The sequence below is a fragment of the Myodes glareolus genome, chromosome X, assembly GCF_982192425.1.
Source record: "Myodes glareolus chromosome X, mMyoGla1.1, whole genome shotgun sequence".
Taxonomy (NCBI): Eukaryota; Metazoa; Chordata; class Mammalia; order Rodentia; family Cricetidae; genus Myodes; species Myodes glareolus.
The window spans coordinates 44,149,489-44,176,924 of NC_142053.1; the positions used below are offsets into that span (position 1 = coordinate 44,149,489).

A 27,436-nucleotide genomic window follows, 5' to 3' on the forward strand; every position below is an offset into this window, starting at 1 on the left:
ACACACACACACACACACACACACATATGCAAAGGACATTCCTTTACCTCTTCTTCAGCAGGGTTCTCTGGGTCCTGGGGAGAGGATTTTGATGGAGACATCCCATTTATGGCTGAGTGTTCAAGGTCTCTTGTTCTGTGCATAATGTCTGGTAGTAGGTCTCTGTATTTGTTCCTATATGTTGTTTCTCTGATGATGGCTGAGCAGGGCACTGAACTATGAGTATAGCATAATGTCATCAGGAGTCATTTTATTGCTACATTTGTTTGTTTATTTATTTGCTTACAGAAAAATAGTATTTTATTTTACCCTAGGTCCCTGGGTGATATAGTCTCAGGTTTTTGGTTACCCAAGCAATGTCCTATCTTGTGAAGTGAGTCTCAAGTCAAATCTGATATTGGTTTGTTATTCCTACAAATTTTGTGCCATCATTATATTAGCATATGCTGTAGGCGGGATACCATTATAGATCAAAAGGTTTGTGGCTTGGTTGGTGTTTAAATTTCTTCTTTTATTAAGAGTACTTTCCTGTACTAAAGATGCTAGCATGTAGAGGTGAAGGCTCTATGTAGGCATCAATTCAACTTCTCCATGTTCAATGAGTTGTGTAGACTTGTCTGGGCCCTGCCATCTGTTTGTGGAGAGCAAACTATAGTCACGGCAACATCCTGGGTTGTTTGGGGATTCCTATGAACACCTTTGTTCAACAACTCAACTGAATGTAACCCAATCCAAGAACTTGAAGTTTCATTTGGTAACAAGAGATTTACGTTGACAAATTTTCTGCTGTAACACTCTGATGTTCATGTTATTGCCTCTTTAGGGGAAAAGGCTTGGTGCTTCCTAGTTCTCCATTTTGCTGATACCACTGACTCCATCCCTTAGGTTTTGTTTTTATATTTATTATGGTAGTGTCTATCCTTATTGTACTTAAGAGATTTCCATTTAAAGTGAATGGAATTACAATAGTATCTTCCATATTTATAACTTTCCACCTAATGTCCTTCAAATTCATGATTATTTTGCTTCAGCTTTCCAAGTACTAGGATTACATGTGTGTCCCACTATACCACAGAATCTGAGTTTGTGTATTTATTAATTTTTATTTAAAATATATCCATTTATATTATTGTGTGTATGCACAATGTGCAGTGTGAATATACCATGGTGTGCATGTGGAGGTCAGAAGACAATTTTTTCGAGTATGTTCTCTCCATCCATCTCTATGTGGCTTCTGGGAGATCAAACTCAGGTGGCTAGGCTTACAAGGAAAGCACCTTTACCCAGCCTGCTTCTGAGTTCCAATCTGTCCAAAACGTCTCAAATTTCTCTTTCTAGTCATCTGGCAGTTATCTTGCTGTTATGCTTGAGTTGTGGTACTATTTTAACTCAGCCGTTTGAGGATATTGCCCCACTTGTTCCTGCATCTGATGTTGCTAATATCATAATGATTCTTATTCCACTGTGGTCTTTACTTTTCTATCTGAAATGCTTTACTGTTTTTACATTATTCGTGACAGTCTAAAGTTTCACTATATTGTTAATATATTTGTTTTTCTTATTCTTAAAAAATAACAAGTGTTTAATGAGGAAATGAAGTAAATAATTTGCTTTTAATTTATGGAGTGTGTGTGTGTTTAAACTAGTCTTTACAACCTGGGCAAAAGACAATTAACTATGATTCTAGTATCAAAAACAGCCATGTATTAAATATTGTCTACAAAGAGTGTTATTGATTTGCTGAAGGTCCCCACAAACCAAGGTGGCTGGTTCCCTGGGCATCCCCGGCAGCTAGCCATGTGGGCAGTTGGTGGACAAGGGGCAGACAGATAGGCACACCATGCAGATGGGTTTGCTGCAAGCTTCCCCGGGGTCCCAAGCAGAGATGGCGCACGAGACCACACAGCAGACTCCATATGACTATGGTGGGCGGGCAAGAGAGACAGGCACACCATGTAAAGTAAAATTAGATATTTATTAGATGGGTTATGGAGGGCAAGGGAAAAGGAGAGAAGTGGGGAGAGACAGAGAGAGAAAGAGAAAGAAGGAGAGAGAGAGAAAGAGACAACCTCTCTGAGAGAGGTGACAGGAAGAGAGAGAAAGTTAGGGTCTGAGGCTGCAGGCAGAAAGGGAGTGGGCATGGCTTGTCTCTTAAAGAGACAAAGCAATCATAACATTCTCAGCTCCTTTTTTATAATAAAAAGCGGGGTGTTAGACACCACAGGTGGAAGGAATTGGGGCGGCAGAGTCTTAAGACTTCTTCCTGCTTATTTGTGGGCATCGTCTTTGGGGGAGGAACCTGAGAAGGCTGGGTGCTTGCCACATCCTGGCATAGCTGGTCTCTTTGCTTCTGTCCGGTGACTGTGGCATGGAAATGTCTGGTGTCTCTTACACCTGGTTAAGGTAATGGCAGAACAGAGGACAAAGTTAAATTAAAGAAAAAATATTAGGACCAGGGAATTGAGGGGGATTTATCTGACCTGTTTAAGGTGGATCCTTTAATTCGACTCTCTGGAACTCATAAGAATTTTCTTGGGTTTGTGAAAAAAGAAGTTTTAGATGCATACATTGTATAATGACTATGACATATTTTTGTACAATGAAAAGTATTTTTAAGACTATGGAAGGCATCATGAGAAATTTGATCTGAGATTTGTTTGGTGAGGCTGTCCTTTTAAACTGACAACACCTCTCAGCTATCAAACTGTATCAGAGATCCTCGAGAAGGATAAAATTTTGCTTGAGTTACTGATTAAAAAATGACAGAGAACTTACTTGGTTGGCACCCAGAGCTACTATTTAGGGTCCTTCATAATCGCTGAAGGTCACATTTGCCTTTTGCTGTCTAGTGCAGGGCCTGCCAAGCTCCAGAAGATCCTGTGGGCTAAGAAATCTGTAGGAAGACAGGCCTACCTTGACCTGAGCAGCTAGGCTGTCAATTCCAGTGATTCTGTCAACATCAGGAGATCTTCAGCCTAGGTGAAAGGCAGTTTTGCCCAGTGCAGATGGACATTGTTGTGTGTCCATTTGTCTTCTGTCTTCTTTGGAGGAAGTAGAGTTTTGTTGCTAGGAGCCAACCCTGTCTCTTTTTGTTATGAAAAGTTTTTTAATAATTAAATATTTAAATATCACATTCCACAGATCTCTGAGCAGTTGAGGGCTGCTTATTAGGTATAACTATAGTATAGAATCTTTCTGGAAGGTTGGGTCTGAGCTTGACTATACTGGCTCTTAACAGGTAAGATTTACATTCGTAAAAAGGCAGAAAGAAGAAAAAACTGCTTGTAATATAAGGCTAATGGCAGAACTCACAATAGTAGAGAACAGTTTAATATATTTTAAATGAGGGTTGGATTAAATATAAGGTATTTTGTGAGAGAATTAAAAGTACATACCAGTTTAAAACATGAGACTTATTGTTTTTGTAGTCTGAAATGAGATGTAATGAACAATTATAACATTAAGCATAGGTGTATTTAAGCTACATGTATGATTACACACAGAGAGAGTGAACAGGAATTGGGCAAAGTGAAAGCTCTTGGTGGGTCCTACCAAAGGCATGCCACTACACAAAACATGTGTAACAGAGTCAACAAGAGGAATTTAGTGAAAAAACATTAGTAAACTGGGGGAACAAGACAGGACATGCTTTAGTAAAGATGGGAGAATTTGGTCACCTGACCTGGCTCTCAGCCAAGATGGTAGCGAAATCCCCTGACCCCAGTCAAAATGGCAGCAGCCACATGTTGTAAGGAAAAGTCAAAATTTTTGAGCTGTAGAGATTTTAAGCTTAATAAGAGAGACCTAGAGGTGTGATCTGCCCCATGGCTGAGTCGCCATGCCACAAGCCACAGAGGGGAGCAAAAGGTTAGAACTGAAAAAAACTGCACCGTGCCACAGCTGGAATTGAAAAAAGCCAGGAGATGGACATGGGTGGTTGCTACCCACAGCTGAAATTGTGAAAACTCATGAAACACCACTAGGCACACTGTGAGACGTCTCTCGACTGTGGGTGGGGTGTTAATCAGTGCGAACACTGCAGGGACCCATGGCCGAGCGTCCTCTAACCCCGGGTGGGGTGCTATGGCCTGGTTGGATCTGGACAGGGTGACTCAGAAACCAGAGAGTCCAGAGGCCACTCTGAGTAGCCTTTTACGGTGATGGAAAAAAGGAGAAACAAGAATCTGTCGAATGCACCGCACAGAATGTACAGTGCTAGAGTGGGCTGACTAACCCTGGCTTAGTCCAAACACAATTTTAGTTAAGGGAAGCAACCATAGAAGAATGGGACACGGGAGACTCACCGACCAGCTGGGAAGCCAGTGGTGGGAGTAGGAAAAAAAACCCTGGTTCAGGATCCAATCTCTGGAGAGGAGCGGGAGGGCCTGAGTCACGGCACCAAATGTTATGGATTTGTTGTGGTTCCCCACAAACCAAGGTGGCTGGTCCCCTGGGCATCTCCGGCGGCTAGCCATGTGGGCAGTAGGTGGGCAAGAGGCAGACAGATAGGCACACCATGCAGATGGGTTTGCTGAAAGCTGCCCGGGGTCCCAAGCAGGGATGGTGCACAAGACTCCATATGACTGTGGCGGGAGGGCGAGAGAGACAGATAGGCACACCATGCAAAGTAAAGTTAGATATTTATTAGATGGGTTATGGAGGGAAAGGGAAAAGGCAAGAAGTGGGGGGAGAGAGAGAGAGAAAGAGAAAGAAAGAGAGAGGGAAAGAGGCAACCTCTCTGTGAGAGGGGACAGGAAGAGAGAGAAAGTCGGGTTCTGAGGCTGCAGGCAGGAAGGGAGTGGCTTGTCGCTTAAAGAGACAAAACAATCATAACAAAGAGTTCAAAGATGCTGGAAGCTTTACTCTATCAAAACAAGGAAACAAACTAAAAAAGAAGATACAAGATTCAGTAACAAGGGATCCAGTAAGAAGAACTATGAGGGATTCACTAGGACAAGGGCTATGTATCAGGTCCATAGGCTATACAGTTAGAGTATTATGCATGGTGATAGATACAGAGTCCTTGGGAAGAATGTTGTTAGGTTTAGGAAATATGTAGAACTACTTGACAAACAAAGGATGGTTTCTAAACACATTCAAACAAGGACGATTCTTAAAAAACAAAACAAAACAAAAAAACAGACACTTGCTAACTACAATAAAAGCTAATTGATAGATTAAGAAATATTTATGCACTATATTAATGTTAAATATATACTAGAATAGTTGGATGATGATCTGAAGAGTAATACTGTGAGCATGTAGTGAGAGTGTACTATTTATTTTATCAAAATTGATATTTTAAAATCTATAGATGTCTAGGGTCTCTATTTTGTGGGTGTGACTCATGAGTTTAATTAGGGTTGCTTCATGGCCAAGGGGTACTGTAGAGGCACCTGGGCAATTTATTAATGGCTACACCACTGAAGAAAATGTTTCTTTCTCTTCTAACAATCATTAATTGTAAACTCAAGGAGGGATAGAATCTCATGAGCTCCTTAGCATCTGTAAGAAATGGCTGGGCGGAATAGGCCCCTCCCCCTCAACATTTGGTTAGCTGTCTATAAATCCTCAAGCAGCAGTGGAACCCTACCTCCCGATATCTGTTAACTGTCTATAGCTCTCCAGGGAGGGGTGGGGCCTCATGAGTCCCTTGCCCCAGCATCTGTTAACTGCCTATAAATCCTCAGAGAGGGGTAGGTCATATAAGTCCCTACATTGATTTAAGTTTCTTAATTCAGTTTCTTAAATATTGTCTTTGTTTGGAATCTACAGAGCACTTTTAGTCTGAAGACTGATGGTTTTAATTTTGTTTTTTTTTTTCCTAATTGTAACGCCTGCCTTACTCTCTATGGTATAGTTCACACTACTGTACCATTCACGAGCAGGGCAAGGGCCTGGAGATTAAAGGACCACACAAGAGACGTGGGTCATTTGTGAGGAGAGAATGCCAAATGACAGTTATTCAAGCTTAGAAAAAGTGTTATATACCTAGCTGCTGCACAATGGAAATCCCCCCAGGCAGGTGGGAAATTACCAGGCTCAAGAGTAAACAAAACCTCTAAGCTAACCAAGTGGGGGCAGAGGGAGCACAGGAACAAGCAGGATGTTTAGCGGGAAACTGTTACAATATGTCTGGGCAGAAACTGTCCTCAAGATGAACCTTGGGAAGAGAGGCATCCCTGTGGGGCCTACACATAATCATTTTTAAAAATATTGTTTCCTAATCATTGTCTCCAGTTTTATTCATTGAGACTCATAAGCCTTTTCAGGAGGCTTGGGTTTGCCATCTATTCCACGAGGGCTCACATTCCACGAGGGCTCACATTGTCTGTCTCCTGCTCCTACCTCTGCTTTCTGAGTGCAGGTATTAAAAGCATGCATGGTATATCAGAAATATTTATTCATTCTGTTTTTTCTCAATTTAAAGGAAATATGAAAGAAGTCATTTTCTATATTTAGTCAAAATAAATTTTAAATTTCTCAGACGAGTTTTTTTTTTATTCAAAAGCAGGGCACAAGCAATCAGATCCTCAGAAAAATAAAGCAAGAAAATATCCAAAACATTAATAATTGTGTACATAAAAAATAGCCTATCAAGAAAGACCAGTACAATGATTCAAAGTGTAAAGTGTCAGACCCTGAAACCTATGTAAAGGAAGAAGGAGAGAACTGTCTGAAAAGTTGTGCGGAAACTGCATGTCAACCACACAAGCACTGTGGCACAGCAGCTTCACCCATTTTACACACACACACACACACACACACACACACACATACACACACACACATACACACACACAGAGAGAGAGAATAAAAATGAATTAATTTAAAAAGTTTACTAGCAAATGAGCAATAATATACCAAAGAAATTTAAATGATTTTATCAATTGATACAAAAAAGCATTTGATTGAATTCATGACCTATTCATTCATTTAAAAAGAAAAATATAGAAATAAAAGAAAGCTTACTCAAGTACACAGAGAAACGGTATAATAAATTATTCTTAGAGCTAACATCATGTCTAAGTAGTAAGGACTGAATATTCTCCAGTGAACATTCGAAACAAGTTAAGGGTGATTCCAAACTGTGCTACTTACTATTTCACTGGAGGTTTCATGCAGTGAAATGATGGAAGAAAGAGAAATAAAAGGCGATTAATATTGAAAAAAAAAGAAATAAAGGCATTTGAAGGTGCTGCGATGACATATGTAAAAATGTCCATAGAAGTACAAAGCCATCTGCAACTACCAAGTTAATTTAATAGGTATAATGTACATAGTTCAAAATATATAAATCAAACACAAGTTAGCAATAGACATATACAAAGTAACATTTTAAAGAAGATATTATTTACAACCCTTAATGTGAAATATTGATGTGTAAATATAATAAAACTTGTACAAAGAAGTATATGACGAAAGTTACAAAACATGCCAGGTGATCTCAACTGGTTCAGACTGGACCAGACCAGTTTAGACCAGCTCAGACAGGTTCAGACAGGCTTGAACAGGTTCAAACCAGTCTGGTCCAGTCTAAACTGTTCAGAACCGGTCTAGTCCAGTGTGAATCAGTCTGGATGGGCCTGAACAGGTCTAAAACCGGTCTGAACAGATCTAAACCGGTCTGAACTGGTCCAAACTGGCCTGGCCCAGTCTGAATTAGTCTAAACCAGTTTGAACCAGTATGGTCCAGTCTGAGGTGGTCTGAACCGATCTGACCGATCTGGTCTAGCTTGAACTGGTTTAGACTGGTTCAGACCAGTCTGGTCCAGTCTAAAATGGTCTGAACAGGTCTAAACCAGCCTGGTTCAGTCTGAACAGGTCTGAACTGGTCTGAACTGGTCTGGTCCGGTCTGGACCAGTCTGGTCTGGCCTGAACCGGTCTAAACGGATCTGAACAGGTCTGTACTGGTTTGGTCCAGTCTTAACCGGTATAAACAGGTCTATTCCGGTCTGAACTAGTTGAGGCTGGTCTGGACCAGTCTGAATAGGTCTGATCCGGTCTGGTCTGGTCTGAATCAGTCCAAACCAGTCTGAACAGGTCTAAGCCAGCCTGAACAGGTCTAAACAGGCCTGAACCGGTCTGAACCGGTCTAAACCGGCCTGGACCAGTTGAAACTGGTCTAGACCTGTCTCAACTGGTCTAAACTGGCCTGAACAGGCTCAAACCGGTCTGGCCCAGTCAGAACCAGTCTGGTCGAGTCTGAACCAGTTGAGACTGGTCTATACCGGTTTGAATCAGTCTGAACTGGTCTGGTCTGGTCTGGACCGGTCTGAAACAGCCTGGATCAGTTTAAACCGGTCTGGCCTAGTCTGAATCAGTTGAGACTGGTCTAACCCGATCTGAGCTGGTCTGAACTAGTCTGGTCCAGTCAGAACTGGTTCTGGTTCGGTCTTAAGCGATCTGAACTGGTCTAAACTGGTCTGAACAGGTCTAAACTGGTCTGGTACAGTCTGAACCAGTCCAAACCAGTCTTGTCCAGTCTGAACTGGTCTTAACTTGTCTGGACCGGTGTTAACCAGTCTGGCCCAGTTGAACCTGTCTGGACCGGTCTTAACTGGTCTAAACCAGCCTGAACTAGTTGAGACTGGTCTGAACCAATCTGATCTGGACTGGTCCGGCCTTAACCAGTGTGAACCAGTATAAACCAGTCTGGACCAGTCTGGTCCAGTTTGAGCCAGTCTAAACCGGTCTGGTCCAGTCTGAGCCAGTCTAAGCCAGCATGGTCTAGTCTGAACTGGTCTAAACTGGTCTGGTCCAGTCTGAACCAGTCTGGACTGGCCATAACCGGCCCAAACCGAACTGAACCAGTTGAGACTGGTCTAAACCAGTCTGGTCCGGTTAGAGCCGGTCTAAGCCCGTATGGTCCGGTCTGAGCCAGTCTGAACCGGTCTGGTCCAGTCTGAACCAGTTTCAATCGGTCTGAGCCAATCTAAACCAGCCTGGTCCTGTCTAAACCAGTCTGGACTGGTCTGAACTGGTCTGGTCTGGCCTGAACCGATTGACCAGCATCATTTGTTGAAGATCCTGTCGTTTCTTCAATACGTATGTTTGGGCTCTTTGTCAAAAGTGAGGAAGCTGACAACTGTGACCTGATATGTAATTTCCCTAATTCTGTTCCATTTGTCAACAAATCAGTTTTCATAGCATCACCATTCTGTTTTATTTCTATAGCTCTGTAGTATGTTTTGAAATCTGGGATGGTGACACCTCCAGCAGTTTTTAATTGTTCAGAATTATTTTGACTGCTGTGAGCAATTTGTGCTTTATATAAAATTTAAGAACTTTTTTCACTTTTTGTGGAGGACTGCATCAGAATTTTAATGGGAATTGTACTTAATTTGTAATTTTATTTTTATAGCATGACAATTTTTATAATACTATTCCTGTCAATCCATGAATATGAGATGTCTTTCATTTTGTTATTATCTTTTTCAATTTCAAGTGTGTTAAATTTTTCATTGGAAATGTCTTGCACCCTGTGGCCAGATATATTCAAAGATTTGTGTTTGTGTGTGTGTGTGTGTGTGTGTGTATTCATGCTTGCAAGCATGTTATTACATGCATACCCTCGTACAATACTGTTGTTAATGGCATGTTTTCCTTGATTTATTTCTTAATGTATTTGATATTTGCACACAGAAAGGCTACTGGTTTTTGTTTATCAGTTTTGTATCTTGCTATATTGTTGAATGTGTTTATCAGCTGTAGAAATTTATAGTGGAATCTTTATGGCCCTTTACATATAAAATCATATCATCTACAAATAGGGATAATTTCACTTCTTTCTTTTCTTATTTATATTAGATTTCTCTCTTTTCCTTGTCTTCTTGATCTAAGACTTTAATCAAGCACTATATTACGCAAGTATGAGGAGAGTACACAGCTCTCGGTATAGCTGGTCACCAGTTACTGCTCTTGTATCACTACTATCAGTACAATTCTCAGCTTGGCCTACAGCTCTTTCTTTTTTCCAGTCACATATTGTCTGTATTCATATATTGTTTTGGAATATTAGTTGAATATGTGTTACATTTGTTTATGCTGTAGAACATTTGCTTAATGATGCAAATATGTTTTTCATTCTTTTTAATTGATTTTTATTGAGCTCTACATTTTTCTCTGCTCCTCTCCTTGTCTCTCCCCTCCCCTTCAACCCTCTTCCAAAGTCCCCATGCTTCCAATTTACTCAGGAGATCTTGTCTTTTTCTACTACCTATGTAGATTGGATCTATGTATGTCTCTCTTAGGGTCCTCATTGTTGTCTAGGTTCTCTGGGATTGTGATTTGTGGGCTGGTTTTCTTTGCTTTATGTTTAAAAACTACTTATGAGTGAGTACATGTGATACTTATTTTTCTGTGTCTGGGTTACCTCACTCAATATGATGTTTTCCAGATCCATTCATTTGCCTGCAAATTTCAAGATGTCGTTTTTTTTTTTTTGTTGTGTGTGTTTGTGTGCTGTGTAGTACTCCACTGTGTAAATGTACCACATTTTCCTTATCCATTCTTATATCAAGGGGCATTTAGGTTGTTTCCAGGTTCTGGCGATGACAAACAATGCTACTATGAACATAGTTGAGCACAACATGTCCTTGTGATATGACTGATCATTCTTTGGGTATATACCCCAATGTGGTATTACTGGATCTTGAGGAAGGTTATTTTCTAATTTTCTGAGAAATTGCCATAATGACATTCATAAATTTTGCATTCTTTTATGTTGCATTTGTTTAACTCTGTGAAACTGTGTTACTTTGCTTGCCAAACACCTGATTCATCAAATAAAGATTTAAATGGCCAATACCACAAGCCTTTAATCCCAGTACTCGGGAGGCAGAGGGAGGTGGATCTCTGTGAGTTCGAGACCAGAGAAGGCTACAACACTAGTTCCAGGACAGGTTCCATAGCTACAGAGAAACCCTGTCTTGAAAAACCAAAAAAAAAAAACCACCAAACAAAAACAAAGCAAAACAAAACCAAAGAAAAATAAAGGAAAAAAATTACAAAACACTTAAGAAAGAAATTAAAGATAATCTACATTGATGGATGGACATACTATCTCAGTTCCTTTTCTTGTTGCTGTGATAAAGCACCTTAACAAAAAAAAGCAACTTAAGGAGAAAATGTTTATTTTAGCTTACAGTTCAATGTATAGTTAACAGCACTGTGAAGATGGTCACATTGCACCTCTAGTCAAGAAGCAAATGTCAGTGAATGAATTCTGCTGCTTGATTCCCTTTCTCATTTAATCAATCCAGGATCTTAACTAGACAATGGTCCCACCCCTAGTGGAGGTTCTTTTTATATCAATTAATGTGATGAAGACAATTCTCACAGGTCTGGCCATAGGCCCATCTCCCTGGTGATTCTCAGTTCTGTCAAATTGACAACACAGACTGCTGCACATATTATTAGGCATGGAAAACTCAGTACATCTGTCATATAGGCTAGTATAAAATGTGAGAACGTTTTATATAGACAAGACCATCATAACATTTATATGGGACATCTGAAGAACTCCAACAGGGAAAATAATTTTAAATTTAAAATGAGTGGAATAAATATATTTCATTTCAAGATAGTAAACTGACACTATACTCACAACAGTTTGATAGTGGTGGAGGTATAAATGCACAGATCAATAGAATAGAGAAACTAGAAATAAGCCTACACCAATACACATGAGTTGACACATAGTAGTTGTATTTGTTTATGGGATATATTATGATTTCTTAATCTATATATAATGCACATTGATCAAATCTGGATATTAACATTTCTACTGTCTCAAACATTTATCAGTTTTGTGGGGAGTTGGTTACCATAAAATTCTCTTCTAGTTCTTTAGAAGTTTATATGAACTTGTTGGGCCTGTACAGTGGCTTGGCAGATAAAACAGCAAATGCTTTTTCTGCCAAACCAGATGATCTGATGTTGATTCCTGGAATTCACTTAATAGAAGGAACAAGCCACCTACTCTGACTTCTACAGGCATGCATGCTATGACACACACAAATAAATGAAGCTTTTTTTTTTTAAAAAAAAAGTATTGCTATAATGGATGGGAGAAAGATAATGGGAAAAACCCCTGGTTATATGAATACATTTTAGAGATTGAAATATCAGGCTTCTCTACTGAACTCTAGCAAGACAGGAGAGAATGGGATAACCCATTCAGATTAATGGAGGGAAAGACTTGTTAGTCAAGAATACTATACAAAGAAAAGTTATCCTTCAAAAATGAATGACAAAGTCTTTCTAAGACAAGGGAACACTGATAGAATTCATCACTACTAACCAAGGGACACAATAAATGCTTAAGTTAGTCTCCCATTTGAAAACAAAAGAAAAATAACTCTTATCATGAAAACATGAAAAAGTATAAAACTCATTGGTAGAGCATATTTTATATATATGGGACAAGAAAACTTATTAATATAGAAAGTGAGCAAAACATAAAAATTAACAATGAACATAAAAGGGAGTAAAGAATATGCAAAATGTCAAGAAAACAAATGAAAAGACAAGAACAAGTTCTTATTTATTTGTTAATAATAACCTTGAAGGAAAACATACTAACTTTCCAAATTAAAAGATAGATACCGGTTGAATGTATTTGTTAAAACAAACAAATGTGTGCTACTTATGAGAAATGCACTTCACTGCTAAAGACATGCAGGCTAAATGTTAAGGAATGGAAAATATATTTCATACAAATGACCAACAAAAGTAAGTAGGAAACACTTGCCAAAAGTAAGTATCAAGTACTCATATCAGATAAAATAGACTTTAAGTCATGTACTGTAAAAAGAAAGAAAATATGTTACGAGACAAGAGCAACGATTCAGCAAAAGCATATTACAAGCATACATATATCATGTCCAAACCAGACCACCCAAGCACATAACACAAATATTATAAGAGCCAAGGGAGAGATAGATTCCAGTGCAATAACAGCTCAGGACTTCTACACCACAGTTCAATAAATGGATAGATTATCTGGCTTTAAAACAATAGAAAACATCAGAGTTAAGCTATAGTACAGGTCAAATGTACTGAACAGACATGTATTGAATATTTTTCACAAGAGCTACAAAGTAAATCATGAGAAGTTAGTTTGCTTTATTTCTTGAATAAGCCATAAGTTGGGCCACAAGGACAACACTCAATAATTGGAAAACTTCTTAATTGCCTCAGTTATTGTTCTATTGTTGTGAAGAGACACTTTGAAGCAGTAGCTGAAAGCTTTCTATCCTCATACACAGGCATCAGACAGAGAGAGAAAAAGAGTGAGACACACACACACACACACACACACAGAGACAGACAGACAGACAGACAGACAGACAGACAGAGACGGAGAGACAGAGGAGACTGGACCCGGCTTAAACTTTTAAACCCCAAATCCCACTCTCCAGTGACATGCTTCCTCCAAAAAGATGACATCCACTTCAGTAAGGCCATACCTCCTAAGCCTTCCCAAACACTTCCACTAACTGGGGACCAAGTATTCAAACATATGAACCTATGGGGGGCCATCCACCTTCAAATTACCACACTAATTATATTATGTGTCTTTCCTGAAAAAAAAATCACTTACAAGAGCAACTTTTGAAATTGAGCAAATACAAGGAAGTAACATGTGGAGTGATCCACTGGGGCAGCAAGAAATCAAAAGGCAGATAAGAAATTCTTGACAAATGAAAGTGTTAACACAACATACCAAAACTTAGATATGACTTGAATCTGTTCTCCAGGGCTTTCCGTGGAAGATCGGTCCACAGTGAGGGGGAAAAGTGGAAAGAGGAGCAACTTTTAAGAGGTGTAGCTGATTATAGGGTGGTTAGGTCACTGGGGATGCTACCCTCAGAGAAGACTCACAGTGGTCATGGAATGAGTTAGTTCTCATGAGAGTGAGTTATAAAAAGAGCAAGTCAGGCTCCTGTCTCCCTCTCAGATTGCCTGTACTGTCATATATGCCCCTTTCCTTCTACACACTTGATGTAGATGGGCCTTCTGTCTATGTGTTATTTCCATTGGTTAATAAAGAGACTGCCTTGGCCCTTTGATAGGACAGAAAATTAGGTAGGCAGAGTAAACAGAACAGAATGCTGGGAAGAGGGCAATGAGACAGACGCCATGGAGTCAGCCACCAGGTCAGACATGCTGAATCTTTCCTGGTAAGTCACTATCTCGTGGTGCAACACAGATTATTAGAAATGGGTTAATCAAGATGTGAAAGTTAGCCAGTAACTAACTCTCTAGAGATAATGGGCCAGGCAGTGTTTAAATGAATACAATTTGTGTGTTGTTATTTCCTGGGCTAACTTAGCCCTGCAGGAGCCGGGCCGGATGAAAAGCAGGCCTGCCCACAGCTCTTCGCTACAGAATACAGTTTCCATGTAATTATTTCGGGTGTAAAGCTAGCCAGGTGGGCGGCAAGAAGTAGCCTGTCGTTCCTTCTACATACACTTACTCCAGGGTGCTATCTACCAAGCTGAGCTTTAGTTAGATGCTTCACTACACTCAATGTGCTCTTGCATTATCAAAACTGTGATCTGAATAAACTTTTTTTCTTTGTAAGTAGGTCGAATTTTTTTCAGCAGATTATTTTTTTATTACTTTAAGATAAAATAAACTAATATAGTATAAAATACCAAGAAAGCAGAACCAAGAAAGGAAATTAACAGCAATAAATTTCTACATAAAATTAGATTGAAAAATAACCTAGCAAAAATTTAAGGACACATTAGCAGAAGGAAAGAAATAACAAAAACCAGAGCAGAAATAAATACAATTGAACCTAGAAATACAAAGCACCAGCAAAACAGCAAGTTGATTGTAAGATATATAAAATTAACCAGGATTTAAACCCTAGTACTTGAACTGGCATTTTGGAGTCCATTATTTTTGAAGGGGTACCTTGTTCATCCCAGACATAGAAAGGAAGGCCTTGGTCCAGGTACAAAGTGATGTGTCAGACTTTGTTGACTCCCCACGGGAAACCTTAGCCTCTCTAAAAGTGGATGGAAGACTGGGTTTGGGGAGAAGGTTGAGGGAAATGGGAGAAGGAGAAGAAATGGGAACTGGGATAGGTATGTAAAATGAGAAAAGATTGTTCTAAAATATAAATTTAATAATAAAAAGTAATAATCCAAAGTAAGAAATTCTTAGTTAGACGAAGAAAACAAGAAAAAAATTCAAATAAATAAAACAGAAGCTGAACAAAGAGATGGAGAACGAACACTAAAAATATAAACAATGATTATGAACAACTATTTGCCTGTAAATAGTTTGGATGTGTATTACAGCACATCCAAATCAATAAGCATAATGCGTCACATCAACACAATGAAAAACACAACCCACAAGAATGTAGAAAAGCATTTTTTAAAATATTGCTTCTTTATGACAAAAAACTCACAAATTAATATAGAAGGATCATACTCAAACCAGCATCAGATTGAATGAGAAGAAACAATTTCATCTAAGATCTGGAAAGAGAAAAGATGCCACCTTCCATGACTTGTATTCAATATTATGTAGAAAGTCCTAGCCTTCCTAGCCATAGCAATTAGGCAGGAGAAAGAAATAAAAAGGCATTCCAATTGAAAAGGAGGAACTTAATCTTGCTCTTTGTTTTCAGATGCATTAACTATTGTATAGCCAAACCTAAATTCCACAAACCTTAGAAAGGTTAATAAAACATCGTAAAGCTTAGAATATAAAATCAGTACAATGACTTTATGTTATACTTTGTTGAACAATAAGTGAGCAAGAGTTCCATATATCACGGCTTCAAACACTTGTGGAGAAAAAATTGGCTAAGGCTGTGAAAAATAGGTACAACTTGAAAAGTATGAAACATTTTTTCCTACAAAATAGCAAAAGTTTAAGAAGTGTACATGTGCCTTGTTATATTCTGCACCATGTCACTGGGCTTTGCAGGTATTACAGCGTTCACAAATTAGAGCTCTGTGACTACCCTGAACTGACAATTCTGTCAATGGCATTTGTCCAGTAGCATGCTCTCTTAAGTTTTCAAACAATTTATTGTTATTACGCCTATTATGGTGATCCACAATTGGGATGCTGCTGTTTATGCTTGTTTCAATTGGTCTGTAAGAATCACAAGCTGTACCTGTAAAAGATAATGACCTTAAGTGATAAATGTTGACTTTGACTGTGTTCTCATTGTCCCACCTGTTCACACACCTCTCTTACTTCCCTCGGATCTTCCTATTCTCAAAGACATAACAACATGGACACTAGACCAATTAATACTATACCATGACCTCTAAGTGCTTAAACAAAAAGATACTTCCATGTAAGATCTTACGTTTACCAAAGTTTTAATCCGGTAAATTCAGAACCACCAAGTACTAAGAAGTCTATTTTATTGCAGAACTGTGCCTGCAGTGGAGGTGTACATATCAAGGTCCTGTGGAAGAACTTATGACCAAGATTCAGAGTCAATGTGCTTCTGAAATAGGGTGATTCAGAGTCAATGTGCTTCTGAAATAGGGTGGTGACTTTCTTTTTTTATTTTTATTTTATTTTATTTCACTTCATTTATTATCATTATTATTAAAAATTTTCACCTCCTCCCCTCCTCCCATTTCCCTCCCCTTCCCCCCCCCACTCCTCTTCCCCCTCCCCCCCTCCCTCCACTCCCCTTCCCCCTCCTTCTCCAGTCCAAAGAGCAGTAAGGGTTCCCTGCCCTGTGGTAAGTCCAAGGTCCTCCCCGCTCCATCCAGTTTTAGGAAGGTGAGCATCCAAACAGACTAGGGCCTCACAAAGCCAGTACATGCAATAGAATAAAAACCCAGTGCCATTGTCTTTGGCTTCTCAGTCAGCCCTCCTTGTCAGTCACATTCAGAAAACATGAACAGATGGTTACTGAATGTCAGGTTCTAAGAATTGTGTTCATTTGTTGAAACAACATTTGAATATTTATTTACTCACTGAGTAGTGCTAAGATCTAACCCTTGCTATAGGTCTAGAGGCATTGGGCTAGATAAGGGGGAGACGAAAATAAGCGAGTATCTAGTTATACAACATCTAGTTTGACAAACTTAGTACCTGGTGTCGTAGCAAGGCAAAACCAACTTTATCACATATAAAAAGCATATTCTTATAGAAAAATGACAAAGATTACATACTAAAACAACAGTGGGGCTTTGTGTGAGTAATTGGGTAGAAAGCTAAGTACTGTATGAATGAATACAGTGTAAGTAAGAGTAGCTTATGATTTTAGGCTCTGGTAAACTTACCATATGTATCTGTTTACCATCTGATATCCTAATATTCGCATGCGTTTTTATGTCTTTTGATCTTTAAAATTAGTCAACTAAGTAGCAAGTTTCTTAAGAAATTTCCATACAAACTTTTCCCCCCTTTGATCGACACCCCCAGTCTTGTATCTCTGCTTCTGTTACTAATCTTCCACTATTCCCAGTATTCAATTCTCCTCTTCCTTCCTTAACCCATTTTCCTTCTTATAGGTTCCTTTGTACACATGCGTGAGTACACACATACACACATTATAGGCTAGGAGTCATAGTCTTAGCCTTGGATACCTCACTCAGTATAATATTTTCAGTTTGACCCATTTTCTTGCAAATCTCATAATTTCCCTTTTACTTGTGGAGAAATAGAATTATGCATATGCACTGCACTTTCATTATTAATTTAACAGCTGATTGACATCTGAACTGATTCTGTTTCCTTGATTCTTGTGAAAAGAGCAAGAATAAAGTGAATGTGCAAACTTCTCTATGATAGAGTTGTAGTCTCGTTTAGCTATGTTTCCAGGAGTGTAATAGGTAGGTCGATTTTGCATTTTTCTGAGGAATAGCTGAATCAAGTTCTACAGAGGTTGCACCAGTTTATATTCCCAACATCAGTATATAAGGATTCCCCTTTCCTTACATTATTCCAGCATTTGTCTGTTTTCTTGATGATAATCATTCTAACAGGAATTCTGATAGAATCTTAATATAGTTTTAATTTGCATGTTTCTGATGGCCAAGGGTGTTTGAACACATAAGAACTATTTCTTGGCTATTTGTATTTCTTTGTTTGAAAAGTATCCATTCAGTTTTTTCACACATGTATGGATTGGCCATTTTTGTGGTGATTGTTTATAATTAAGTAGTCTAGAAATTAATTGCCCATGCACAAAAACATAGCTGGAATTTTTTTCCATTTTGTAGACTGTCTGTTCACTGTACAGATAGTTTCATAGAAGCATTTGGAAGAGATTGAAATCCAACTAAGGCTGTAATTAAGTCACCCACCAAATTAGACCTTGAGTCTGACTTTAGGCTATTACCTCTAGGGCTAAAATAGATTATAAAACTATGCAGTTAGTTGAGAATTTGAAACTTTGACCTACACATATTATCTCTCCCAAATAGTCAGAAACGTTGTGTGATTATTAAGCTATCATAAAACCATTGAAACAACCACATGTCATGTCAAAACTTTGCCTTCAACACATATAGTTAGATACCAGATCCCAGAGATCTATCTTTAGTGATCTGTTGCTAAGGATCACTTCTGTCATGATAACTTTATGAGGTCAGGGTTGGAGGATCAGAAGTTCATGACCAGTCCCTGATATATAGGAAGATGGAGGACAGCCTAGGCTACATCAAAACCTATAGTAATAGTAGTAGTAGTAGAGGAGGGGGAAGAGGAAGAGGAAGAAGAAGAAGAGAAGAAGAAGATTAGGAAAAAGTCTTAGAAAAAGAGGAGAGTGGACATCCTTGTCTTGTTCCTGATTTTAGTAGAATGACCTTGAGTTTCTCTCCATTTAATTTGGTAATAGCTGTTGGCTTGATGTATATTGCTTTTATTATATTTAGATATGACCCTTGTATCCCTAACCTCTTCAAGACCTTTATCATAAAGGGGTTTTGAATTTTGTCAAATGCTTTTTCAGCATCTAATGAAATGATCATATTTTTTTTTCTTTCAGTTTATTTATATGATGGATTATATTGATAGATTTTTGTATGTTGAACCAGTCTTGCATCTCTGGGATGAAGCCTACTTGATCATAATAGATAATTTTTTTGATGTGTTCTTGGATTCGGCTTGCCAGTATTTTATTAAGTTTTTTTTTTTTTAGATTTCATCTCAGCCTTTTAGGAAGTTGCATTCTTTTTTGTTTGTTTGTTTGTTTTTTGTTTTTTTCATTTTATTTATTTATTTTTCTTTATTTTCTTTATTTGTTTATAAAAATTTCCACTTCCTCCCCTCCTCCCCATACCCTCCCATTCCCCCCACTCCCTCTCCTCGCCCCCCCCACTCCCTCTCCTCCTCCCTCTCCAGTCCAAAGAGCAATCAGGGTTTCTTGCCCTGTGGGAAGTTCAAGTTCCTCCCCCCTCCCTCCAGGCCTAGGAAGGTGAGCATCCAAACAGACTAGGATCCCAAACAGCCAGTACATGCAAACGAAACAAGACCCAGTGCCATTGTCAATGGCTTCTCAGTCAGCCCCCATGTCAGCCACATTCAGAGAATCCAGTTTGATCACATGTTCGTTCAGTCCCAGTCCAGCTGGCCTTGGTGAGCTCCCATTCGATCAGTGGGTGAACGCACCCCTCGCGGTCCTGATTTCCCTTTTCATGTTCTTCCTCCTTCTGCTCCTCATTTGGACCTTGGGGGGCTCAGTCCGGTGTTCCAATGTGGGTCTCCATCTGTATCGCCATCCATCATCGGATGAAGGTTCCCTCTGGTCCTGCCTATCTTGCTCACATTTTCCCTCCTTCTGCTTCTCATTTGGATCTAGGGAGTTAAGTCCAGTGTTCCAATATGTGTCTCTGTCTCTATCTCCATCCATTGCCAGATGATGGCTCTCTCTGGATAGAACTACTCAGCACTGCAACAGGGATAGCTGGTATTCCAAGGACCCAGGAGACAAAAGGGCGGTAGCAGTGGGGGTAGGGAGGGGTCCCGTGGAACACCGAAGACCCTGCCGCAGAAGCTGAGGGGGGAGGGGCTCTTATTGAGAATTTTTGCATCGATGTTCATGAGCAAGATTGGTCATAGCAACATTATTTGTAATAGCCAGAACCTGGAAACAGCCTAGGTGCCCCTCAGTGGAAGAATGGATAAAGAAAGTGTGGAATATATACACATTAGAGTACTACTCAGCGGTAAAAAAACAACGACATCTTGAATTTTGCATGCAAATGGATGGAAATAGAAAACACTATCCTGAGTGAGATAAACCAGACCAAAAAAGATGAATATGGTATGTACTCACTCATTAGTGGACTCTAGCCATAAACAAAGGACATTAAGCCCATAGTTCACAAGCCTAGAGAAGCCGAATAACAAGGTGAACCCAAAGAACAACACATATAGATCCTCCTGGAAATTGGAAGCAAACAAGATCGCCGGGCAAAAGTTGGGAGCATGGGGGTGGGGATAGGGGTAAGTGTGGGATTGGGGAAAGGGGAGAGGGGGAGACAGAAGGGAAAGATTGGGGAGAGCGTGGGGGAGTGGGAGGGTGGAAATGGAGGAAGGGTGGATATAGGAGCAGGGAAGAAGATATCTACATTAAGGGAGCCATTTTAGGGTTGATAAGAGACTTGGCTCTAGAGAGGATCCCAGGTGTCCACGGGGATGTCCCTGGCTAGGTCCTTGGGCAGCAGAGGAGAGGGTGCCTGAACTGGCTTTTCCCCACTACCACACTGATGATTATCTCGAATATCACCATAGAATCTTCATCCAGCCACGGATGAAGATAGAGACAGAGACCCTCATCAGAGCAACGGACTGAGCTCCCAAGGTCCATTTGGAGAGCAGAAGGAGGGAGAAGATGAGCAAAGAAGTCAGGACCGCGAGGGATTGGTCCACCCACTGAGACATTGTGCCTGATCTAGTGGGAGCTCACCAAATCCAGCTGGACCAGGACTGAACGACCATGTGATCAAACTGGACTCTCTGAATGTGGCTGCCAATGGGGGTGGACTGAGAAGCCATTGATAATGGCACCGGGACCTGTTTCTACTGCATGAACTGGCTTTTTGGGACCCTAGTCTATTTGGATGCACACCTTCCTAGGCCTGGATGGAGGGGGGAGGGCCTTGGACTTCCCACAGAGCAGGGTACCCTGCCCTCTCTTAGGACTGGAGGAGGAGGGAGGAGAGTGAGTGGAGGAGCAGGAGGGGAATGGGAGGAGGGGAGGAAGTGTAAATTTTTGAATGGAAAAATAAATTTAAAAAAAAGAAAAAGAGGAAGAGGGATTTAATTCAGTAAATCAAACACTTAAAAACTAAGAGAAATGTTACAGGAGTGGGCACACTTTTCCTTAGTGTTCTAAGGATTTGTGATCTTTATTACATTAAGGAAAGAACATTTTAAGAGGCCACCACTGAAGCCAACAAGAGCAGTGACATTCTTCCTGAGATCAGCACCCCCCTTGCTGTTATAGCCGTGGCCTTTGATACTTAGAAAGTTGTTAATTGTATATTGTAATGTTGCTGCAGCAACATCCTGGCCATCTATGACTTTCGTTGCTAGGGCAAATACATCAGCAAGATAGTATTAACTTTGCTTCCCCATTCTTCATGTCATGCAAATGCGTATAATGGGACAAACCTAAGTTTCTTGACAAACACAATATTCATCTTTCAACCCTCTGCAATTCAAGAGGGTGCAATTTAAAGGAGGTTGGGATAAATGCTGAGAGGCAACTTCAGCATACTACAACTTATATGTAGCTCCTCATAGTCTATTTTGTTGTCTATGGAAACTTGTATTTGAAAAAGTCATAAGATTAGTGTGCTAATGATAGGTATTTGGGTTGTTTTCAATTATTTCACCATTTTAAAGAATTTTTTGCTTTTTTTTTCGAGATATGGTTTCTCTGTAGCTTTGGAGCCTGTCCTGGAACTAGCTCTTGTAGACCAGGCTGGCCACAAACTCACAGAGATCCACCTGCCTTGACCTCCCGAGTGCTGGGATTAAAGGCGTGCGCCACCACTGCCCCGCTTTAAAAAATATTTTAATGGCTATTGTTGTTGCTGTTTTCTTCAACATGCATGTGAGTTTCTCTTGAACAATTGTTTAGTCTGTCATTGTTACTATCACAAAATACAACAGAATGGGTAATTTAGAAATCCCAGAAATTCATTTTTGGTATTTGGTGGAAGGGTAAAAAAAGATCATTTTACTTCCTTGAATGTATTTCGTAAGAGCATTAGTTCAAGGTAGGAGTGGTGGTTCAGGAAAATCATCACATTTTTTGTGGGTAGCCTAGACTATTATAGTGAGTTCCAGGTCAGCCAGGGTTACAGAATAAAATCCTATCTAAAAATAAGTGAAAGGGGGGCTTAGTCTCATTCATGAGGGGTTTACTCAAGGCCTTATAACATCACCAAAGGACTCACCTCTTAATAGTCTCACCCAAAGTCACCCCCCACACATTAGTAGAATCAGAACTTGAAACAAGGAAGTCTGGCTGCAAAGTCCTTCCTCTCACTGTTGAACTTTCCTATACTAAGGTCCTATTGAAATCTGTTGGCTTCCAAAGATCTGTCTTCCAAGCCAATGCTTTAACTATATGGTCATTTCCATAGCTGTATAACAAATCTTGGTAAGGTAAATTTTGATTTATAATCGACCCCTTTCTTTCATCTTCGCTATATTTAAAGCTTTATATTCAATCATGGCAAGTTTAACACCTTTTTGGGGTTTCATAAAAGTTCTTATTCAACTTTTTCTTCAAATGTATAGACTTTGAGGGAGGATCGATATTCTTATGGCATATCTTTGTGTCATACTGTGAGCATGGTTTGAGTCCTCTTCTCTCAGAAACCATTAACTGCCAATAACTCCTCAGGGAATGGCAGGTCTTCCTAAGCACCTACCCCACCCACAATGTAATGATGAGGTCATAATCTTGTACTGGTCTTCTTCAAGTAACAACAGCTACTATGAGTTTGTGAGTACCATGTCCAGAAAAAACTCCTCAGCTTAGTCCAGCTCTTATACTCTTTCAGCCCCATCTTCAATGATGTTTCCTGAATCTTGGCAGGGATGATAGAAATGTCCCACTCAGCACTGAGAACTCAAAAGTCACTTATTCCTATCACATGGACCAGTTATGAATCTCTACATTAACTGTTGACAACTGCAAACAGAAATTTCTCTGATAATGACTGAGAGCAGCCATAATCTTTACTTAATCTTAATCTACTAGGTGGAAACATAAACATTTAGAAGGTAGTTTGACAAATTTGGACATGTTGAGCAAAACAACAATAATTGGTTTCTCCCCAGGCCTTATGCCCTCCACAGACATGGGCATTTGGCTAGATTTGTAGAACCATATGAACTCCACTCTATGAAGAAGACTTCAACCCCCTATCCTTGAAAACCATTTCCCTTCTTCTAGACTCCTTTGTAGTTCAATGACCTCTACCTACACTTGCTGATCAAGGTTTTCTGTCCTGCCCAGTTCCTGCAATCATTAAATCCCAAAGAAATCACACAGAGGTCTACATTAACTATAAACTGATTGGCCCATTAGCTCAGGCTTCATATTAACTCTTATAACATATATTAGCCCATTATTCTTGTCTATGTTAGCCACATGGCTCAGTACCTTTTTCAGCTGGGCAGGTCACATCTTGCTTCTTCTGTGGCAGGCTCACAACTGCAGAGGAACTTCCCTCTTCCTAGAATTCTCCTGTTCTCATTGACCCATCTCTACTTCTGTCTAGTTGTCCCACCTATGCTTCCAGCCTGGCTACTGGCCAATCAGTGTTTATTTAAAACATAATTGACAGAATATATACAATTGTTCCACACCATACACTCATTCCCACAAACACACAGACACACACACACACACACACAGAGACACAGACATACGGACACACAGTTATATGGTAGAAAACAAAACCTTTTGTCTTTCTCGGCCTAGGATACCTCTCTTGGTCTAGTATTTTCTATTCCACTCAATTTCTTGAAAATCTCACAATTTCTCTTTTTACCCATGGATGATTAAAATTGTGCATATATCTTGCATTTTCATTATCTACTCATCTGTTAATGGACTTCTTGGATCTTTCCATTGTCTGACTTTCATGCGTAGAGCAGCAATAAACACGGATGTGTAAGAGTCTCTAAGGTAGGCTATAGTCTCCTTTGGGTATATGCCCAGGAGTGGGAAGGTGAAACATTAACCAACATCAGCCTGAAATGTTTTAAGAGTGATGCTGGCCTTTATGACCTAAGTACTGACAAATAATAGTACCCAGGAAACAGAACCAAGGAAGAAAAAATTCATCAAGTTAGAGGTCAGTCTGGGCTACAGGACTACAAAACTGGACTTTGCCTCGAGAAAACAAGCAAATGTAAGTTTAGAGGAGTGCTACCTTTCAACTCTGACTTTCATGATTTCTATAAGTGTTTTCCCATGTACTGTCTGTTTACTATCCCTGATACTTCACTTCCTATAGTACCAATGTTGGATGCACTAGCTCAAATGTTAAAGAATTTTCACATTTTATTTTCTTTGAAGAAGGTAAAAGGAAGGGAGCTGCAATGTCTAAGAAACTTGGTTTGGCTTGCTGAGACCAGCCACTAGGCAGATTAGGCCAAGGTTTTAGCCAAGTAAAATTGCCAATTTTCTAAGAGAAAGGGCTAGCACATCGCTCATTAGAGCATTCTGAGTTTGCCTGTGCAATCTTTTTCTTCCTACCCTGCAATTTCCTGTGGGTTATAAATGAAACCTTTCTAGCTGTTAATGCAGGCTGTGAATTGAAGGAAAAAAAGCATGTAATTAATCATAGGAGGTTGGGGGTGTTCGCTAAGCTTGTGTTACGGGGGAGAAGCTGGACAAGGCACTAGGACCTAGAAGGCAACTATCCACCCTGGCAGGAATTTCTTGCTTGGAGCTCAGACAACAAAGGCATAGAGAGATTGGTTTTCTTTCTCTCAGCATCTCCACCCAACCAGCAGAGAACCGGTGAGTGGGGCTTTCGAGTGATTTCCAAGCCGAATGTAACAGATGTCAAACGGGAAAAGCACAAGGCACACAGCTCTCTTGCTCTGTGTGTCTGGATCTTTCTTCTCTTTCATTTGCCTTATTCTATAGGATTTTTGTCCTCTAGGATTCTACCTGGGATTTTCCTTTGGAAAAGTGAGTTTGTTGCTCCTTTGTTTTCACTATGATGCTAATTTGGAATAATAGCACTTCTGATTCTAAAGCATAGCTTTATTTGCACAGCCCGCCTGGGGGAAATGCTTGATACTTGTCTTGAGGAGGTGGGGTCTTACTGTTGCAGGTTGTCTGACAGAGACAATGCTGAGCTCAGCATAGGTCATACTGACACTGGAGAAAAAGGGGGACTGAGTCTGACAAATACACTGACTCCAGTCCCCCTTTACCTCCTGTCTCTCTGCTTTCTTGCAAATCTCGATGTGGTACTATGTAGCAGCTGAATCCTCTTGCTTTGTGAGTCTTTTTTCCCCATCTGTGAGACGAATGTTAATAGTTTGGTTCCTTGGACGTCACATTACCTTTGTGAGCATTCAGGGCTTTGGTCGTATTAATTGGTTGCATGTTTTCATTGTTTGGGTGGTTTTTTTTTCTCGTGGGGAGGGGTTCAGCTGGGGGGAGATCAGATCAGATAAAAGCATGACAGATGACCAATTTTTTCTGCCTCCATCAATGCACCTAGGCAGGAGACAAGTTTGGAGGGAATTGCCTGCTGTGAGGGTGAAATGTTCCTTCAGTCAGGGGAGAAACCCAGAACAATGAAAGGTGTACTTGCCTGCAAAGGTCCCATATGCTATTCAGAGACCCATTTGGGAATCTTTCCACAATTAATGTATTCCATTAAAAGGTGTCATTGCATCAGGGTGGGGGTGGGAGAGATGAAACACCTGAAAGGAGAAAAAGGATTCTGTGAGCAAATAGAAACAAGAGGAAAGCAGAGCTAAGAGCTTGTTAAATAACTGGTTTTTCGACATCCTCCTCCCCCTTTTCAAGCCCCAGCTTATTTTTTATGAATGCTGTATAGCGGCACCAGCTTGATGGGAGAGGGGTTGATGAATAGCACAAAGACACTGGGTATTCCCTGGAGGCTGTTCCTTTAAAAGAGAATCCTAGTTTATTCTGGGGGAGGGGATACACTTATTAGAGAGGGAAAAAAGGATTTGGAATAAAATGGAAAGACCCCTTTCCCTAGCCATTGTATTGCAATGCAAAGACTGCTCCCTAGGCTGGGGTTGCCAACCTTGGCTAGCTCCCTGCTTCTCTTCAAGGGGAATTTTGTCAGGCTAGGGATTCATTTACAACTGTTAGTCATGTGGCCATGTGTGAAGAAGCAGATGCCAGTTTTAATGTATTTTGCCCGAAGTTACAAATTGATAGGAGCCACTGTCAGTAAGTTCCAGGGTTTTGAGCTATTTCAACACCCCCTCCCAAATTTGGAACAGTGCCAAAAGTGCCACCCTTTTCTAATCTCTGGCTGCTATCCCCCCTCCCCAGCATCCAGTCTTACTGCCCAGCCCCTCCTCCATCTCTATTAAGATCAATATTCCTGCAGGTCAGGGACAAGCAGCAGATGGGTCACGGGCTTTTTTCAACCAGTTCTTTTCACAGGCAGCAGATTGCAGCTCGGGATCTGGCTAATATTTGAATTTCTTTTCTTTTCTTTTTCCTTACCCTTCCTTATTCTTTGCCTCTCTTTATCCCCACCCCTTTCTCTAACAGTCAGGTTGCTGTAGTTCCAACAAAATATGGAACTTGATTTTGGACATTTTGATGAAAGAGACAAAGCGTCTAGGAATATGAGAGGGACACGGATGAATGGGCTCCCCAGTCCCACTCACAGTGCCCACTGTAGCTTCTACAGAACCAGAACCTTGCAGGCACTAAGTAATGAGAAGAAGGCCAAGAAGGTACGTTTCTACCGCAATGGGGACCGCTACTTCAAGGGGATTGTCTATGCTGTTTCTTCTGACCGTTTCCGTAGTTTTGACGCATTGCTGGCTGACCTGACTCGATCCTTGTCCGACAACATCAACTTGCCTCAAGGAGTGCGCTATATTTACACCATCGATGGGTCCAGGAAGATCGGAAGCATGGATGAATTGGAAGAAGGTAATTTAAGCAGTGGGTGGCAGCTCCTGGAGACAAAGTATGTTCTTGCTTATGGTTACATTTTTAGTCTCCCTTGAAAGACACTAGGCTATTTGTTTGCCAAAATAACAGGTTGACTGATGCCCAGGCTTCTGATTCCAAAGTCACCAACAGGACAGCTAGCTGTCATTCTTCACGTGGCTGCATCTCTGCTGAGGTTGAAATGTACACGGGTGTGCTAAGGCTAAATGTGCTTATCTGCTTGGGTATACAAAGGAAAATGTGAATTGTGGCAGTCACTCTAGATCTCGTCCCTAATT

The 27,436-nt window shown here is 40.2% G+C and overlaps 1 protein-coding gene across 1 annotated transcript in view; it reads left to right on the forward strand.

The window, feature by feature from the left end:
- Positions 1–24,955: 24,955 nt before the first annotated feature.
- Positions 24,956–27,436, forward strand: part of Dcx (doublecortin) — an 84,823-nt gene continuing 82,342 nt past the window's right edge. Inside the window, exons 1-2 of the mRNA XM_085685074.2 lie at positions 24,956–25,169; positions 26,748–27,137. Of these exons, the coding sequence (XP_085541200.1) occupies positions 26,774–27,137 (364 nt within the window). The 5' untranslated portion in view covers positions 24,956–25,169; positions 26,748–26,773. The remainder of the gene's footprint in view (positions 25,170–26,747; positions 27,138–27,436) is intronic.